Source organism: Salvelinus namaycush, chromosome 42 (genome assembly GCF_016432855.1).
Source record: "Salvelinus namaycush isolate Seneca chromosome 42, SaNama_1.0, whole genome shotgun sequence".
NCBI classification, from domain to species: domain Eukaryota; kingdom Metazoa; phylum Chordata; class Actinopteri; order Salmoniformes; family Salmonidae; genus Salvelinus; species Salvelinus namaycush.
This window is the reverse complement of record NC_052348.1, coordinates 15,417,344-15,436,238: the sequence shown is the minus strand read 5'-3', so window position 1 is coordinate 15,436,238 and position 18,895 is coordinate 15,417,344. Positions and strand designations below refer to the sequence as shown.

Genomic DNA, 18,895 nt, shown 5'->3' with positions numbered 1-18,895 from the left:
TGAAACTCGTAGAAATAACTATTTTTCATGGTTGTCAGTTTAGAGAAATGTCAAAACAACATGTGTACTGTAATATTGAATATATATAATGACTCCTTCGAGAGTTTCACTACTGTAAAAGGACAGCAGAGGGTAGTATTGAGGAACTGAGACTTGTTCTTGTTTTGTAGATGATCATAACAAGGAGACAGTCATATTATCAACAAAGCATCACACCTTTATTATCATAGCGCTTATCTCAAATAAACCATTAGTATAAAAAAAAATCACAATTAGAAAACACAGTTACCAGAAATGATTAAATACAAATGTATTTTCAAATGCTGCCATATTTAGCTTGTACAAATCATTTATTAAATACAGACAGTGCAGTTCTTGCAACATAACAAATTTAGACACCATTCATGAAGCAAAAATAAATAAATCCATGGGTAGGTTTAAAGCTGGAATTCATGCATTTCGTTGTACATAACATTTCGTATCCATACTCTATGAGTTAACCAGTAAGGCAAAACTGCATCACCTCTCAAATGCACATGTTGACAGAATAGATTACTATGCATGTAATCTTTCTGTGTGTTATCAGAGGCCAGATCTGAGTGGATTTCAGAATAAGTTTCTTGGTGGATGATCTTGTGAAGGAGCACCAGTGTAGAACCTGGGGAACGTAGAGAACACTCTATTCTGTTCAGGCACATTGACAGACGGCTCCTCACTTGAACCTATGACAGAAAGGTGGTTAGTTTAACATTTCAGATTATACTATATGTGACAAGATCATATCCCTCACAGCTAGATAACATCCCAATGAGCTCATTGGCCAGCCACTTCAGTATATTCAGAAGTCAAGTACATGACTGCAAAGAGACATCAATTAATTGATGCCATTAGTACCTTGATCAGTGCCCCGGTTGTTTTGAGATGGAGGGATGTCTTCCTTCTCATCAGGACCCAAGTCCTCAATCAGCACCTGGTCCAGTGTTTCACTACCCTGGTCACTGCCTTCTGTGTACAGGGTCTCCAACAGGGATGGCGCAGGGGCAGTAACAGGGTTATACATTGGAGAAGGGGCAACAACAGGCACAGGGGCAAGGATAGGGATAGGGGCTGGGACGGGGGGAACATACGCCGGTAGTGATTCTGGCGGGCTAGGGTCCACCGGAAGGAATGGGGATAGTGAGATCAAGGTAGGGGCAGGGGTGACTTCCACTGGTTTGGACACCACCTTTACAATGACAGCCTCCTGTTCTGGCACTTCCTGGGAAGCCGGGAGCTCCGGTGTTGGATCAGTCTTCCTCGGCCTTCCCCGTCTTCCCGAGCTACTCTTCTCCTCTCTTCCCCTCGCTCTCTTCCTCCTGCTCTCTACCCTGATGTCACACAAATAGAAATGTAGTCGTGGGTCGTCATTATACACTTCCCCGCAACTGGAATGTTTACACTTTGCAGCTGATTACGTTGATAAGCTTGGCGATATTCATTCATGCATTGTTGATAGTGCAAAGTCCTTGATCTAAATGTGTGGTGCCAATAGTTGGAAACGCCTAAGCAACCTTCGGTTTCCTCTTGCTTCATATTGGACAATATGGGCTGGAAGACCGATAGGCAGCCAAATACGATCATTATCAAATATATTGTTTCATGTACACAACTTTATTTATGCATGTACAACACATCTATTACTATTTTCTGGTCTTACATTCTTTAAACATACAAAAACATAAAGTCATGTTAAGTGGCTTTTCAGCCAAACTTATTTAAGCACGTAAGCAAGCACTAGAGTAAGCCAATAAGGACAAAGGGCTTGGCAGCTGTATTGAAGCCCACATAGTCCACTCAAGTTTCTAGTTAAACACATTTGTCGGCTGAAGCACAAAACCGTCATTAGTGGTTCAAATCTAAGCCTCTTCCTCTTCCATTACTAGTTCTGCCCCTCTTCTTAATGTCTACATTTACCCATAAACCCACTGGTTAATCGCCTTCTCCTCGGCCTCTGCCTTTCTTTTCTTGAGAAGGTCTCTGTCTCTTAGCCGCCGCTGGATCCCACCTGTAACACCGACCAACATACACCAGTCAGCCAGTCAGTCAGTCAGCTATCAACAACAGACAGGACACTTCACTCTCATTCCTCATTTGAATTCTATTACATCAATAGTCAGAGTGTAAGACACATTTAGTAAATATCGTAATAAACTGACAATGGTTCAATAAAAATTGGGTTACTTAGGCACTTTGTTTCATTATGATTTTGTTCACTGTCCTCTCTGTACTTGATCAATTATTGGTTTATGCTGTGGTAACAAAACTCTCTCCATATTTGAATGCTCCAGTAGTTTATGCTGTTGTATGATTTGTGTCAGAAATTGACTGCAAAACCAATGCAGCTATGTAGCAGCAGTTGTATAAACCATCAGCATACCAAAGTATAGGATGATAGTACATATTATACCATGGCATTGTTGAATACTCCATTCTGATTGGCTTGAAGGGCATTCTAGAGCATGCATGATTTCCCTATAACTCACTCTATATTTGCACGGTAGAATTCAATGTCTATAGTTCATTTTTACATTGTTTGAGCTGCTTTTGAAAGAAAAAGTTGAATTGAAAACAGCATTGTATAGGATGATTAGTACATGTTAATACATGGTGTCTGGGACTGCAAACATACAGTATGAGACACAAACAGACTTATGTCTGGACACAGACAGAGAACATCTACAGTAAAATTGTCTTCCAAATACATGTTCCTATTGAGTTGCAATCATCTTAGTGGTACATCTGTTTGGACAGATCAACCATCAGTAAGTCCTTTGTGACCCAGTTTGCAGCAAAATACATTGGCAGGAATATGCATGAATAGAGCCAATGTTAACAAATAAAAGGACACTATGACATACTAATACTAGGACTAAGATAGTAACCTTTTCCAGAGAACAGTGGTACATCTGAGAAATAATTGGATATTTCAATATAAAACACAGAATAGAGACCATGTTCAGAGGTCATTTACCTTGGTGATCATTGGGATTTTTATATTCCAACTCTGGTTTCTCTTTATCGAACGTCCCCTCCATTTTGCCTCCTGTAGAAATTAATGTAACTTGTTGAGAGGGGCAAGCGAGCAGAGAGGGGTAAAAACGTTGAGAAAAAATGATGTCTGTTTGCAAGTCCCGCCCCCCAAAAATCATTATCTGGTTAACCATTACCATAGCCCTGGAAGAGTTCTTATGGCTCAGCTCTTATCGTATTTGTAAAGGTGGAGGAGTTGGCACAAAACGGGCATAAAAAAGCAGGCCATGTTGCTGGCTGTGTGTGTGTGTATATGTGTGTGTGTGTGTGTGTGTGCGAGAGAGAGAGAGAGTTGTCATGGGGCTACCTATACAGATGTGTGTGTCTGAGAATAGCGAGCAGCACAGTATAAATAAAAGGTGTGGAGTGTGTCACTGGTGCTCAGGAGAGAGAATGACTGAATTCAGGCAATTTCTCCCTCGGTGTTATGCAATATCCAGTGAGTGATATGAGAAGGAGCACAGTAGGGTTCAACAAGAGGAAATAAAGCCCAGAGGGACTGAGGCAGACAGTGTAGGTAGGCTAGCTAGCTGTGAGTCAACGCTTCTGGGATAGACTGTGTGCAACTCGTTAGAAGGGTATAGCCATAGACATGCACACATTCCGGAAGGCTCCACACCGGCCCTACATAGATACAGTGTTTGACTTGGACTGAAAGAGGTGCCGCCGGTACTCACTTTGGGTGACGGTACTGTTTATATTTAGGTGCAGAAGTTCCACAATACTTTTGAGCTAATATTCTTTAAGAGGAACAGGAGCTCAAGCAGTAGAACATTTGAGGTGCCGATACTCAGCTCTGGGGAGCTCCTGCCCAAGTCAAACACTGAATACATAGTCTACATACTTTAGGCCATGTATTTTTCTCTTTCGAAAACTACAGTGCGGAGAAAATGTATCCTATATACCAGATTCACTGGAACTACAGTATACATTCCTATAAGTTGGAAAGTAAACACAATGTCCTCCAATCCATTCACTGAATACTATCTAGTCTGACAAAAAGATAACTTTATGGCTGTTGTTTTTTCTTTCTCACAAAGGAAGAACATAGACACAAAACCTTGAAATACCGACATGTTTTGTTTTGAATCTGGCGGCAAAAGTAGCACCCCTACCCTGCGCCTCAGGGTCTTCTACAGTAGAGTGGAGGCATAACCATCTTATCTCATCGCAAGGGAGCTGCTCATTCTCTGGGTGTGTTCTCAATCTTCTCCCTGCACATTGAAGCCTCGGCTTGCTGTGTCTGAGCCAGTGAGCCTCTCTGGAAGCCACTGCTTCACTAAGAGCAAATAAGACTCAACTGCCTATCAGTCTTCAGTCAGGCACAGTGCTACTAAGAGGCCCTATACTTGATTACTGTACTTAGTGTCAAATAGAATTTTTCTCAAACAATAATTTTACATCAACTTAGTAGACGGCCAAGTACTTTGTTAGCCATTGAAAATACTAAGTAAACCATAGCCTAAACAGTTAATTATGGGAGACTAGCAACTTCCAATACAAGGCCACAAAGAGTACTGCCCTACAAATAATCTATGGACTACCAGATATGTGACACCTCCTCTATTTTCATCTTCAGCTTTGGAGGGGAGTTTGACAATGACACTTATGCAGAACAACATGCAAAGCAATAGTAGATCAACCAAAAAAGTTACTCAATGTACAACAAATGAGGACACACACACATACACAAAACTACCTTGAAAAATGCATGTTGAGGAAAATCAGTTTGCTGGGATCCTGCTGTCAAAATCAAAGCAACTAACACACTAACAATTCCATAGATATTATACTCAGCCGGTTCACAATAATGTACCCCCTTCTGTCTCTTTAAGTGGCAATCTGCACTTGCTACATCCATTTTTGGATGTATAAATTAATGATATGTACCCATTGATTTTTGAAGAATATAATTTATAAATGCCTCATGAGCTTAGTTCAACTATCCTACCCCATCAGAACCCAAAATATAAGCTTTTTTTACTCCAATGTTTGTAAACTAAGTAGCCTCAAAACATGTTTAAAATTATAATTTTGATTTCATGGCTGGTCAGTCCTTGCATCCATACCTCTGTCTATGAATTGAGAGTGGTTACATTTCTCCCTCAGCCGTTTACTAAAACAGGGGCAGCGAAAAAACACTCTGTTATTGTTTCCACTGCTGATTGCCCCTTTAAAGGCTTGCACATATTTCTAAGCAATCGATTAGATAAGCAGATACAGTCAGAGAAGAGAGAAGTCACCCACACACACCCATAATGCATGATAACCTCATCAGTTTGAGGAGGTTGTACAAAGACATTGCAGTGCCCTCTCCTGGTAAATACTTTCTATTACCGATTACCATGTTCAAAACATGGTTGAAATATACAGCATAGTACAGTAGGGCCTGTAATGGTATTTATTTTAGCAACTTCCATAGTTGCATTCATATCCAAGATACAAAACTGCTGTTTTCATGTTTTACATATTGTGATTTAAAAGCTGTGATTACAATTTTACAAATGTTACCACCATATTAATTAAAATCCACACCAAAATAGAAACACATAGCTATCTCAAGCATAGTAGTTATATAGGTACCGTTAGTCTTGAATAGGACACACGTTGGTGACCTGACTAGATCCTACGAAAGGCTTTTGTAGAGATGCACTTAGAGATGCAAGAGACTCTTTCATTGAAAAATAAAAAATGTAAATAAATAAATTGGCTTGTTGATGAATATCAATTTTCACTAAGGTAATTTGTTGCTGGTTCATAATTGCCATAGGTGTAAGTGTTTCTTGTTCTGACAGAGAGAGAAGGTGCTCTTTGGTGGTAGCGGGAGGCACACTGGTGTGTTCTTCTGCTTCAGGGATCTTGCGTCTCTATGCAGGAAGCGTAAGGGAGAAGTACCCCATCATGGTGTGCATATACAATGCTCGCTTCACTGTAAACCAAATAAACGCACTCTACCTACCGGTTCTAATAAAAGGGCAAATTGTATGAGATTGTCGGGCATCTTCATATTGCTTGAGATGCTGATTATTGATAAATGAAATAAGTGTACACACATTAAATAGGGTGTAATGTTTATTGAGCATACGCACATTAGGACAACAATGTAATGTGTTTAGGTTACGATGAAATGTACTGATAAACAAAGAATGCTATGAAATTAATTTGCCGCTGCCTTGTCAACAGGTATCTTATTAATTAATTTCAAAATAAGGCCTTTTAAATAATACAATAATTAGGTGGTTGCTTGGGTTTGTCCTGTTTTACACATGTACCAGTGTGTATTATACACATGTGAAATGGAAATGTACTTTTGGCATATCCCAAATCCCCCTGAGACACCCTCGAAGAGTGGGGTCAAGGCTGGGAGGAGGGGAGCTCAAACGTCTCTGCTGTAGATGTTTGAATAAAGTAAATAATAGTCCTGTTTTCATTTGTTTTTTCTTTAGCAATTTTGCAATGATTTCTGATTATGTAATCAATTGATTTATTAAATATGTTTCAAATAATCTCCGAATTACAGAATGTTACAAACGGGTTATTTTTATAAAAATAATCAAATAAAAAGACTAACCAAATACATTTGTTTGAACTTAGAATTGTACATAATACATCACTTTTCCCCCCAGAAATAAATCGCACCCCAGTTGTTTCATGGCAGCGTCATGTTTTGTGACTGCAATGCCTGTTTAACGGCAGTGAGCGTTTCTGACCAGAGATGGCGCTATTGAGAATATATTTTGTTTTAGTCCCGTTTCCCTCCATGGTTTCTCCTCTCCGCGGGTAACTTGGCGTTTGGCTCAGTTCATTATACAGTCCCATATTCTTCCTCCATTAGGGCATCTCTCTGCCTTTGGACTGAATATAAATTACACCGACACACAAGAGAAAAGTTCAACTTTCGTAGGGCGAGATGGACATGAAAAAGAGGATCCACTTGGAACTAAGAAACAGGACCCCATCTGATGTAAGTCGTGCCTTTTAAACCAAACCTTTAGTTTTCTGGCTAGCTTGATACTTTTTTGCTTTCCAAGTGACCTGTGTAGCTAATGGTGACCACATGGGCTTAATGTTTCTCATTTATTAATAGAGCAGAAAATACTTAACTGTAACAAGCTACATTACACTGTCCCCGTTGGGGCGTGAGGGGGAACAAGACAATATTCAATCGTTACTTTCGAAAGGCGATTATTTTTGCTTTCTGGCATTATTGCAGTGTTAAGTTTCACAGTCACTGGGTAGATGTTGCACACACACGGTTCGAATGCAACAACGTTGTCTCAATTATTTGTTAACTTCTACATCTGTGTTGTAGGAGACGTTTTTCCACGATGCGTTAGACATTGACGGAGTGGTTTATTTTATATAGACCTTGGTAGCCATGTTTGTTGCTAGCATAAATTCTAAAATGGGGCGCCCTTTATTACAATGCACTTAAATCCACAACAAGAATCAAAAATTAAGTTTATACCCCATGCCCCTACTTTTGTGATATCATTCATGAGATCACGGGTGGCTTCTTTTTGACATTTTCCACGAATTGGGTAGGGACACAGATTGCTAGCTAGCAAGCAAACAAAATTAGTCATTAACGTTTGTTCTCACGACTCATGCACATCTTGTAGGCTACAACTGCTACTATTACATCCCCTTTTCGCAAGCTAGTAATGTAACGTTTATATTACTTGCTAAGAATCAACTGAAGTTGAGGGAATTAGCCAGCTACAATGTCGCCGATGATCTAACGTTGCATGCCTACCCTAACATTCCGTCAAATATTATTGTTCGACTTGAGATACATAAACTAAATAATTTCTCGCAAATTAAAGCTGATTTGTTACAATGTTGCTAATTCGCAGCGGCCAGCGAATGTTTGGTTCCCGCCATATTATTCCCCACAACTACCACGAAAGCAAACGAAATACTTATTGAAACTGGCAAACCTCCACGTTCAGATTCGGTATTTTGTATGTTAATAATTTAAAATGTCTAATGCTTAGGCTACCGACAATCTCCGAATAACGTGTTGGTCGTCGGCTCGTGCAATAGCCTGCCTGAATGACACGAGACAGAGGAAACTGCGTTCGGTGCGTGGGTTGCTAAAACTCGACGTTGACGCTCTCTGGTTTTCATGCAAACATTGATAAAAATATTCTACATTGAAAGTTAATTTTAAGGGATGATTTTACGTAATTACTGCATGTAAACAGTCATCCATCTCCGGAGAGTTTAGAGAACTCTGCATACTGTATCTCAGGAATCGCCATGTTGTCATTCTGCCGTCTTTGAAGCTCTGGAGAAATGAGGCTCCATCTTTGTTTGACTAATTTCCGTTCTGAATATTTCCTTCGACGTTGTTTACGAAACGGTGATATAATGTAACAAACTGTCATATCGGTCGTTCGCTCGACGACTAGGCGATCCATTTCCCCAATAAATTCGATTTTAAAATAAAAAAGTGCATCTTTACATGGTATATTCGCAATCTTTTCCATTGCTGTAGGGTAGGTAATGGCGGGCAGTCAGGCTTCTCTTTGCAGGTCCTCAACTGCACGGCAGCGCTTAAAAGGGCAATGGCTAGCCTGTAGCGAGCTTGCTAACAAAAAGCATTGCATGTGTCATTAGTGACTGAACAGCGGGCAAGTGAAGGTAGAACTGTATTGTGCGGTTCTTCCTCGTGGCAGCTGGTTTAAAGAAACAACCGCGGTGCCTCGACATAAAACATCATGCAACCAAATACCTTTATTGATGACTCCACTCGACAGCCTTATCAATGTTTCACTTTGCATCAATGTTTCACTTTGCCAATGTGCAAATCATGATATTTGACGTTCAGCGTTAACTTTCTTCAACCCTTTTATCGAGTTTTTGTTGCGTAACGACTGTCCCTCACGTGAACTTTTTAAACGATGAGATTTTGTTGTGAGGAATTGAAAGGTTGCAAGTATTCATACATAAATCAGGAAAACGTCAGAATAACAACCACTCCTGTCATTGAGATCCATATTTTGTGTATTGACCTTTTTCAATCATGAAGTTTAGATTCAATCGTAGTTTTTGTTGTTGTATTAATGCCGCAAATGTTGTTGTCAACATGTAACCATTCTTAACAGATTTTCCCACACCATTTTTGCATATATGCGTAAAATAACGCTTTTATAATATGTGTGCATCCTCAGTTTTAGTGTTTGTAGTGCATCTGTAAACAATGCATACATATGCTTTTCTTTGAATTACAATTTTACACATTTTTATAGGTACGAGAACTTGTCCTGGATAACTGCAGATCAAATGAAGGGAAAATTGAAGGTCTCACAGCAGAATTCGTCAATCTGGAATTCCTCAGTTTGATAAACGTTGGCCTAATCTCAGTCTCCAACCTTCCCAAACTTGGGAAACTCAAAAAGGTAATTTTTTTTTTTTTTACACAAGTTACTTAGTTACAGTATTGTAATGACCTGACTAGATCATAAAGGAGCAATTGTCCAGACAGAAAAAACGTTTTTTGTTGACTCCTTTAAAAAAAAACGTAAATTCTGCCTGGGGGGTATAGAAAGAGCCATTGTATGCATTCCTAATGGCAACCTATTCCATATATAGTGCACTATTGAGGGCCCTTGTCAAACGTAGTGCACTGTTATGTAAGGAATAGGGTTCCATTTAGGGCATAGTCATTGTTTTCTGAAAGACTGTTACTTGCTTGGGAGTTTTTTTGTTGTTGACAGAGGTGACTGATATGTCTTCACATTATGTTGCAGTTGGAACTCAGTGACAACAGAATCTCTGGTGGCCTTGACGTGCTAGCAGAGAAACTCCCCAACCTCACACATCTAAATCTAAGCGGGAACAAACTGAAAGACATCAGTACGTTGGAACCTTTGGTAGGTACACCAAACTCCCGGTAGAGCACAATACAGTGCGACACCATCTCATTGTCTCAGGCTATGCCTCAAATGACACTATTCCTTGTATAGTTGGCAGGCAGATTTGTTTTATACTAATTTCTGATTTGTTTCCCTATGTGGCTCTAGTCAAAATTTGTTTGCTAGCCTATATGGGCAAAAGGTGTGCTCTAAAATCAAATTAGATTTATTCAGACAGTGTTTTTTCACACCCTAATTACCCTACACCCATTTGGTCCCACAGAAAAAGCTGGACAGCCTGAAGTCTCTGGACCTGTTCAACTGTGAGGTGACCAACCTGAATGACTACAGGGAGAGTGTGTTCAAGCTGCTCCCTCAGCTTACCTACCTGGACGGGTACGATGTGGAGGACCGAGAGGCATCCGACTCGGACGGAGAGGTCGACGGTGTGGACGATGACGAGGATGAGGGTGGGCATCCATTTTTTTGTGTGTTTTGAGGGAATATGAGGAATGTGCAGATGTGAGTTGAATGGGGGTCTTCTGTAGCTCAGTTGTTAGCCCATGACGCTTGCAACGTCAGGATAGTAGGTTCGATTCCCGGGATCACCCATACATAAAATGTATGCTCGCGTGACTAAGTCGCTTTGAATTAAAGCATCTGCTAAATGGCATATTATATATTACAATCCATATTAGTATATCGTGGGTGTTTTGTCATGCAAGGGAATTTTATTGTTTATTTGTACGGTTTGTCGGCATGTGATAACTGACAATGGATGTGATTAGATATTTATTAGGATCTTTTAGTCCTCAGTTGGACTAATCTACCAAGAGTCCTTAAACATAAAAATACAATTTGTAATATGATCACATTTTCACATAACACACTGTTGCAAACAGACATAATACACTGACATTGACCAGATAAATACTCTTTAACACTCTGAAAAGAGAGATTGATTCCTTCATCTACCATAGTCCTGCACAACCTTCCAATGTATTAGATCTAAATGGTTCTAATGTATTATTTGAATTTCTATATTGAAATGTTTTTGGTTTGCTCAGATAAATTATTCAATTGCTCTGAATCAAAATGTGATGTATTTATTTTGTTTTTAGAAGATGAGGAGGGAGAGGAGGAAGACTTTGATGAGGAGGATGATGATGATGAAGAGGGAGTAGAAGGAGAGGAGGAAGATGAGGTCAGCGCCGATGAGGAGGTAAACCCCTTTTTGGTTTGTTTGACTCAATAGTTTTAAAGATCAACAGGGGGCATATTGTTGATTCTGACCTGCTCTGTCCCTTCTTTCCAGGAGGAAGACCTTGGCATTGATGGTGAAGTTGAAGATGAGGAGGATGAGGACGAGGATGAAGAGGGTATGTCATTGTCATACTTTTTGTCACAAGCTCATGTCTGAAACTCATGTTAAAAAGTTTAACTTTGGGATACTTTACTAAGTACAGTGTAATAACTCTTTCTCACTTCCCCTAGAAGTTGAGGCTGTCAAAGGCGAGAAGAGAAAGCGAGAACCCGATGATGAAGATGACGATGATGATGACGATGAGGACGACGATTAAGAGCAAAAAACAAGAGCCTGTCAAGTTACCAACCCGTTCCCTCTCCACCCTTACACCCTGCCTACGCCACGTCTCTCCCCCAGCTTTGAGTCCCCGTGTGGGGAAAGACTGTACTGGATGGGTGGTCCGAGTGGAGCTGCCTGCTCCCGATGGAACCGAGAGCTATTCCCAAGGTTCTCAAGCAGCGCACCACTCTGCATTCCACAATTTCACTGTCAACTCCCCCTTTATGTATACCTGTGTGAGGACTTTGGGACTGGTATCTAGTTTTGGGTCTGTGCTTTTTAATATTTTGTTGGATGAACTCTGAATTTATATTTTATGTTGTTGGGTTTATTATTTCTTCCCCCTCTTCTTTTGTCTTTGTTTTATTTTTCGTTCCTTATCCCCCCCCCCCCAATAAAATTATTGCTATAGCAGCTGTGTGATGAGCGAGCTATGATTTTGTGGCCGCCTGTTGCACAAATCAAGGTTGTAGCTACATTTTTACTTCCTGTATGACCAAACTACTTTGTAAATAAAATGTTACAATTTTGCGCTTTGCTCTAGAGTTTAATGAATCTGAGTTAAGTGCAAGTCGTCTGTCTCACCCCCTGCTGATTGCAATAGGTTGCCTCAGTGGGAAAAGTCTGTAACTCGTTTTTATATTACATAGAATATTAATTTCCTTAAGGCCTCAGAATGGAAACTTCAAAGTCACTCTACAAGATGACATGTTGCACCTCATCATTTTATTATTTTGAATGGGAGGGAAGGAAAAAATGGGAAGATGTGAAATCCACTTTAACCCCAGAGCTGCCATGTGTTCGCACTTCTCTTTGTATGTTTGACTTTGAGAGTTGCAAAAGAGGTTATTGGTTCAATTCTAATTTGTTTCGCTTTGAGTGCTCTTAGAGATTTGAGGATTCTAGTGCCCAAAAGCCTGTTTTAGCATGTACAGCAGGACTTTCAGCATTTTGAAGTAGTCAACTGGGTGGGACTTCCTATGGCTTAAGGAAAGATCACAGAATTCCATCCAGGTCACCAGGAGGAATCAGCCAATGAATTAGACTTGTGAGTAAACATTCCATAACTGCAGATGGTAGTAAATTGTCAACCTTAAAATATGGCTGTGCAGTTGAGTATGTGCCTTCAATCCATGAGGTTATGGGTTCAAACCCCCATTTCCTGTTTTCTAGTGTATATTTACCGATGTCAAATTTAAGAAAATAAGTATAATGAATGTGAAGGAGTCAGTGGCTCTGGCATAAGGATCTCCCCCCTAAGCAAGGGATTATAAAGTTGAACCTGGCTCTGGAGCAGGGTTGCCTTAACACTGCGGACTGCCACAGAGCGCATCAAGGCCACTGGGAGTGGCTGCATAACATAAGATGGCCAGAAAGTGGTGATGTTGGCCGGAAGGGTGCCATAAATGATCGAGTTCCCCCCTGGGGTGCCTGAACACTAACCAGCAGTGATTATGGGGATAAGTCCCTGGAAAAAAGTTTACACTTAGTTTTAATAGGCAAAAAATGCTCTTAAAGAACAAAGTGTCTACTTTTTTCAGGGATTTTCCACCGTTACCTGTGCTGTACTCAGGAGGAGAGGAGACCCCAGGTATTCATAACCATTTTTTTTAGCGTGAATGCCACCACATTGCCCAGCTTGTAAACTCAGCAAAAAAAGAAACGTCCCCTTTTCATGACCCTGTCTTTCAAAGATAATTTGTAAAAATCCAAATAATTTCACAGATCGTCATTGTAAAGGGTGTAAACACTTTCCCATGCTTGTTCAATTAACCATAAACAATTAATGAACATGCACCTGGGGAACGGTCTTTAAGACACTAACAGCTTAAAGACGGTAGGCAATTAAGGTCACAGTTCTGAAAACTTAGGACACTAAAGAGAACTTTCTACTGACTCTGGAAAAACACCAAAAGAAAGATGCCCAGGGTCCCTGCTCATCTGCGTGAACGTGCCTTAGGCATGCTGCAAGGAGGCATGAGGTCTGCAGATGTGGCCAGTGCAATAAATTGCAATGTCCATACTGTGAGATGCCTAAGACAGTGCTACAGGGAGACAGGATGGACAGCTGATCGTCCTCGCAGTGGCAGGCCACGTGTAACAACACCTGCACAGGATCAGTACATCCGAACATCACACCTGCGGGACATGTACAGGATGGCAACAACAACTGCCCGAGTTACACCAGGAACACACAATCCCTCCATCAGTGCTCAGACTGTCCGCAATAGTCTGAGAGAGGCTGGACTGAGGGCTTGTAGGCCTGTTGTAAGGCAGGTCCTCACCAGACATCACTGGCCCTATGGGCACAAACCCACCGTTGTTGGACCAGACAGGACTGGCAAAAAGTGCTCTTCACTGACGAGTCGCGGTTTTGTCTCACCAGGGGTGATGGTCGGATTCTCGTTTATCGTCGAAGGAATGAACGTTACACCGAGGCCTGTACTCTGGAGTGGGATCGATTTGGAGATGGAGAGACATGGTCTGGGGCGGTGTGTCACAGCATCATCGGACTGAGCTTGTTGTCATTGCAGGCAATCTTCTCAACGCTGTGCGTTACAGGGAAGACATCCTCCTCCCTCATGTGGTACCCTTCCTGCAGGCTCATCCTGACATGACCCTCCAGCATGACAATGCCACCAGCCATACTGCTCGTTCTGTGTGTGATTTCCTTCGAGACAGGAATGTCAGTGTTCTGCCATGGCCAGCGAAGAGCCCGGATCTCAATCCCATTGAGCACGTCTGGGACCTGTTGGATCGGAGGGTGAGGGCTAGGGCCATTCCGCCCAGAAATGTCCGGGAACTTGCAGGTGCCTTGGTGGAAGAGTGGAGTAACATCTCACAGTAAGATCTGGCAAATCTGGTGCTGTCCATGAGGAGGAGATGCACTGTAGTACTTAATGCAGCTGGTGGCCACACCAGATACTGACTGTTACTTTTGATTTTGACCCCCCCTTTGTTCAGGGACACATTATTAAATTTCTGTTAGTCACATGTCTGTGGAACTTGTTCAACTTATGTCTCAGTTGTTGAATCTTGTTGTGTTCATACAAATATTTACACATGTTAAGTTTGCTGAAAATAAACACAGTTGACTGTGAGAGGACATTTCTTTTTTTGCTGAGTTTATATGAACCTACAACCTTGTGCTCCAGGGGGACCAGCCTTTCCACAGGGTCAGATGCCCATTCACACTTCAAACTGTTCTCTGCATTCATTTGATATGAAGAAATGCTGAAATAGGGAAAAGAGGAGAGGGTTTGATAGAGGACTCATCTTTGTATCTGTGCCATTATAGTGTCTGTGACAGCATGGGCAGCGCCATTGAGGCTATCTCCATTTTAAAGAGGTACATTTTCTTATTCTGCATTGGCTGATTGCTCCCAACTTATAGGAAACCCTACCCAGTTGGCTACTTTAAAATGGTGGAAGCCCTCAATGGCAATGGCCATGTTGAAACGGGTCATATCTGTAACCCAGAGGTAATCCCTGTTGCTGCCTTAGCCAATCAGAGGGATAGTAGGGGAAGTGAAGGGAACAAATGACAATAGCCGTGGGGCAGAGACATTTGTATAGTGAGTACCGTGTGTCAGAGTAGTTTAGGGTGAGCTCAGATCGCGACCCTAGATTCCAGGAAATACTAGGGTTTCCTCTGAGTCTCGTGAAGAAACGTCATCTGGCTAATTAGAAAAGCGATCCCTCTGTTTCTCACCACTGCACTGAATACGGACCGCTCTCGCCTGCATTGGGACTCCCGCTCCAGAAGCCACACACACAAACACGAAGCACAGGCCTGCAACGTAGTAAAATGTATTACATTACAGAGCTCTGATAGTTAAGGGGTACCTGTTTTTTAAAGGTTGCAACCTTTTTGACTGTTATTGAATGTGTATGCTTTTACATGTATGGTGAATGACAGTGATATGGTTTTAAGTCTATTGGTTGACTTGGTGCCATACTGACTGGTTTATGTTTACCCGCAATTTAATATCTTATATGATTTATGAATATGTCTATTTACTGAGAGAGGTGTTGCTTTTCCATACCTAATATCATTTCTGAAATGAGACATTTTGCTGCGTGCATTTTGTTTCTGTGTGTCTGATAACGGGTCAGGTTAAACTAAGGGTATTTGAATAGGGAATTTGTATTTGTATTTATTATGGATCCCCATTAGCTGCTGCCAAGGCAGCAGGAGAACACACCTGGGGTTGAGAATGAGAACACACCTGGGGTTGAGAATGAGAACACACCTGGGGTTGAGAATGAGAACACACCTGGGGTTGAGAATGAGAACACACCTGGAGTTGAGAATGAGAACACACCTGGGGTTGAGAATGAGAACACACCTGGAGTTGTGAATGAGAACACACCTGGGGTTGAGAATGAGAACACACCTGGGGTTGAGAATGAGAACACACCTGGGGTTATTTACACCTGGGTTTAGTTAGACCCCAGACCACTATCAACCAGACTTCTCCCTGGTTAGGAAAATGGGTGTTACATATCCAAATGTAACACTACCCAGGAAAGGGACGAAAATATCCAGTAGCCTTAGAAATAAGGTTAATGAAATCAATAACATCAGATAGCATTCATATTAGCCATTTCTTAGATAATCAATTTTATGATACAACAGTAGCAATGCAAGGATATAACATCTATAGAAGAGACAAGAATGCTTATGGGGGAGGTGTTGCTATATATATATTCAGAGCCATATCCCAGTAATGCTTAGAGAAGATCTTATGCCAAGTGTTATTGAAGTGTTGTGGTTGCAGGTTCAGCTGGCACATCTAAAGCCTTTTCTTTTGGGGTGTTGCTATAGGCCACCAAGTGCTAACAGTCAGTATCTAAATAATATGTGTGAAATGCTTGATAGTGTACAGTATGTGATGTAAACAGGTCTACTTTCTCAGGGACCTGAATATTGACTGGTTTCATTAAGCTGTCCGCTCAAGAGGAAGTTTCTCACTTTAACCAGTGCCTGTAATCTGGTTCAGGTTATTAATCAACCTACCAGGGTGTTTACAAACACCACAGGAACAAGATCATCCACATGTATTCATCACATTTGTACTAACACTGTAGAACTTTGTTGTAAAGCTGTATCCGTACCCATTGGATGCAGTGATCACAATATAGTGGCTATATCCAGGAAAGCCAAAGTTCCAAAAGCTGGGCTTAAAATAGTGTCCAAAGATTTTGCTGTGACTCTTATGTGGATGATGTTCAAAATATTTGTTGGTCTGGTGTGATTAATGAGGAGCATCCAGGTGCTGCACTTGATGCATTTATGAAATAGCTTCTTCCAATTATGGATAAACATGCACCTGTTAAGAAACTGACTGTTAGAACTGTTAAGGCTCCATGGATTGATGATGAATTGAAAAACTGTATGATTGAAAGAGATGGTGCAAAAGGTGTGTTTAATAAGTCTGGCTACACATCTGACTGACTTACTGAAAATTGAGAAATTATGTGACTCAACTCAACAAAAGAAGAAGAAACTATATTATGAATCAAAGATTAATGATATAAAGAATGATGGGAAAAACACTTTGGAATACTTTAAATTAAATTATGGGCAGAAAGACAAATTCAACTCCATCTTTCATCAAATCAGATGGCTTATTCATCACAAAACCATTTGATGTTGCCAATTATTTTAATGATTACTTTACTGGCAAAGTGGGCAAACTTAAGCAGGAAATGCCGACAACGAATCGTGAGCCATCGTACTAATGCAAAAAAAAACTAATAATGAAAGAAAAGCATTGCAAGTTAGAATTTTGTAAAGTTAGTGTGGGAGAGGTGAAACAATTATTGTTATCAATCAATAATGACAAACCTCCTAGCATTGACAACTTAGACAGGAAGCTACTGAGGATGGTAGCTGACTCTATAGCCACTCCTATCTGTCATATCTTTAATCTGAGCCTAGAGGAAAGTCTTTGTCCTCAGGCCTGGAGGGAAGCCAAAGTCATTCCGCTACCCAAGAGTGGTAAAGCGGTCTTTACTGGTTCTAACAGCAGACCAATCAGCTAGCTGCAAGCTCTTAGCAAACTGTTGGAAAATATTGTGTTTCACCAAATACAATGCTATTTCTCTGTAAACAAATTAACAGACTTTCAGCATGCTTATAGAGAAGGGCATTCAACATGTACACCACTGACACAAATGACTGATGATTGGTTGAAAGAAAGTGATAACAAGAAGATTGTGGGAGCTGTACTGTTAGATTTCAGTACAGCCTTTGATATTATTGACCATAACCTGTATTTTGAAAACGTACATTACCAGTCAAAAAAACATTACATTTGTGTTATTTCATAGTTTTGATGTCTTCACTATTATTCCACAATGTAGAAAATAAAGAAAAACCCTGGAATGAGTAGGTGTGTCCAAACTTGGTACTGTATGTGTTATGGCTTTTCAACCTCAGCTCTGAATCCACGATATGGCAATCTAATATAACTCAGAGGGTTTTCTTTAATGGAAACATATCTAATGTCAAACATGTAAAGTGTGGTGTACCGCAGGACAACTCTCTAGGCCCTCTACTCTTTCTATTTTTACCAATGACCTGCCATTGGCATTAAACAAAGCATATGTGTCCATGTATGCTGATGATTCAACCCTATGCAAATCAGCAACCACAGTTAATGAAGTCACTGCAACCCTTACAAAGAGTTGCAGTCTGTTTTGGAATGGGTGGCCAGTAATAAACTAGTCCTGAACATCTCTAAAAGTAAGAGCATTATATTTGGTACAAATCATTCCCTACATTCTAGACCTCAGCTGAATCTGGGAATTAATGGTGTGGCTGTTGAACAAGTTGAGACTAAATTACTTGGATGTTACCTTAGATTGTAAACTGTCATGGTCAAAACATATAGATTCAATGGTTGCAAAGATGGGGAGAGGTCTGTCCGTAATAAAGAGATGCTCTGCTTTTTTGACAACACATTCCACAAAGCAAATCCTGCAGGCTCTAGTTTAGTCTTATCTTGATTATTGTCCAGTCATATGGTCAAGTGCTGCAAAGAAATTCCTAGTTAAGCTGCAGCTGGCCCAGAACAGAGCAGCACGTCTTGCTCTTCATTGTAATCAGAGGGCTAATATTAATACTATGCATGGCAGTCTCTCTTGGTTAAGAGTTAAGGAAATACTTACTGCTTCACTTCTTGTTTTTATAAGAAACATTAACGTGTTGTAAATTCCAAATTGTTTGCATAGTCAACTAACACACAGCACTGACACACACACTTACCCCACCAGACATGCCACCAGGGGTCTTTTCACAGTCCCCAGGTCCAGAACAAATTCAAGGAAACGTACAGTATTATACACAGCCATGACTGCATGGAAGTCCCTTCCA

General features: G+C 40.8%; 2 protein-coding genes across 4 annotated transcripts; one reads left to right on the top strand and one right to left on the bottom strand.

Annotated features, from left to right (window-relative positions):
• Positions 1-194: 194 nt before the first annotated feature.
• On the bottom strand, positions 195-3,143 carry hemgn (hemogen). Of its 2 annotated transcripts, none has more exons than XM_038981247.1 (4): positions 3,011-3,143; positions 1,954-2,044; positions 895-1,367; positions 195-722 (listed from the first exon to the last, which is right to left on the bottom strand). In XM_038981247.1, the coding sequence occupies exons 1-4, from the start codon at positions 3,072-3,074 to the stop codon at positions 607-609; spliced, it is 744 nt and encodes a 247-aa protein (XP_038837175.1). In that variant the 5' UTR covers positions 3,075-3,143; the 3' UTR covers positions 195-606. The 2 variants fall into 2 exon arrangements, with proteins under 2 accessions (XP_038837175.1, XP_038837176.1); XM_038981248.1 differs by having other exon boundaries at positions 1,966-2,044.
• Positions 3,144-6,811: 3,668 nt separating this feature from the next.
• Positions 6,812-11,622, top strand: LOC120034657 (acidic leucine-rich nuclear phosphoprotein 32 family member B-like). 2 transcript variants are annotated; one of them, XM_038981250.1, is made up of 7 exons: positions 6,812-7,033; positions 9,324-9,473; positions 9,825-9,947; positions 10,213-10,399; positions 11,051-11,151; positions 11,245-11,308; positions 11,427-11,622. In XM_038981250.1, exons 1-7 carry the CDS (start codon positions 6,980-6,982, stop codon positions 11,507-11,509), a joined length of 762 nt encoding a protein of 253 aa, XP_038837178.1. In that variant the 5' UTR covers positions 6,812-6,979; the 3' UTR covers positions 11,510-11,622. The 2 variants fall into 2 exon arrangements, with proteins under 2 accessions (XP_038837178.1, XP_038837177.1); XM_038981249.1 differs by having other exon boundaries at positions 6,813-7,033; positions 11,424-11,622.
• The last annotated feature ends 7,273 nt before the right edge of the window (positions 11,623-18,895 follow it).

What these genes read in the sequence shown, in the direction of transcription:
- LOC120034657 (XM_038981249.1), top strand. Translation starts at nt 6,980, where the DNA reads ATGGACATGAAAAAGAGGATCCACTTGGAACTAAGAAACAGGACCCCA. An exon ending in GAAACAGGACCCCATCTGAT is followed by an intron (nt 7,034 to 9,323) that starts GTAAGTCGTGCC and finishes ACATTTTTATAG; the next exon opens with GTACGAGAACTTGTCCTGGA. An exon ending in GGACGATGACGAGGATGAGG is followed by an intron (nt 10,400 to 11,050) that starts GTGGGCATCCAT and finishes TTTTGTTTTTAG; the next exon opens with AAGATGAGGAGGGAGAGGAG.
- hemgn (XM_038981247.1), bottom strand. Translation starts at nt 3,074, where the DNA reads ATGGAGGGGACGTTCGATAAAGAGAAACCAGAGTTGGAATATAAAAAT. An exon ending in ATTAACCAGTGGGTTTATGG is followed by an intron (nt 1,368 to 1,953) that starts GTAAATGTAGAC and finishes GTGTGACATCAG; the next exon opens with GGTAGAGAGCAGGAGGAAGA. An exon ending in CAACCGGGGCACTGATCAAG is followed by an intron (nt 723 to 894) that starts GTACTAATGGCA and finishes TTTCTGTCATAG; the next exon opens with GTTCAAGTGAGGAGCCGTCT.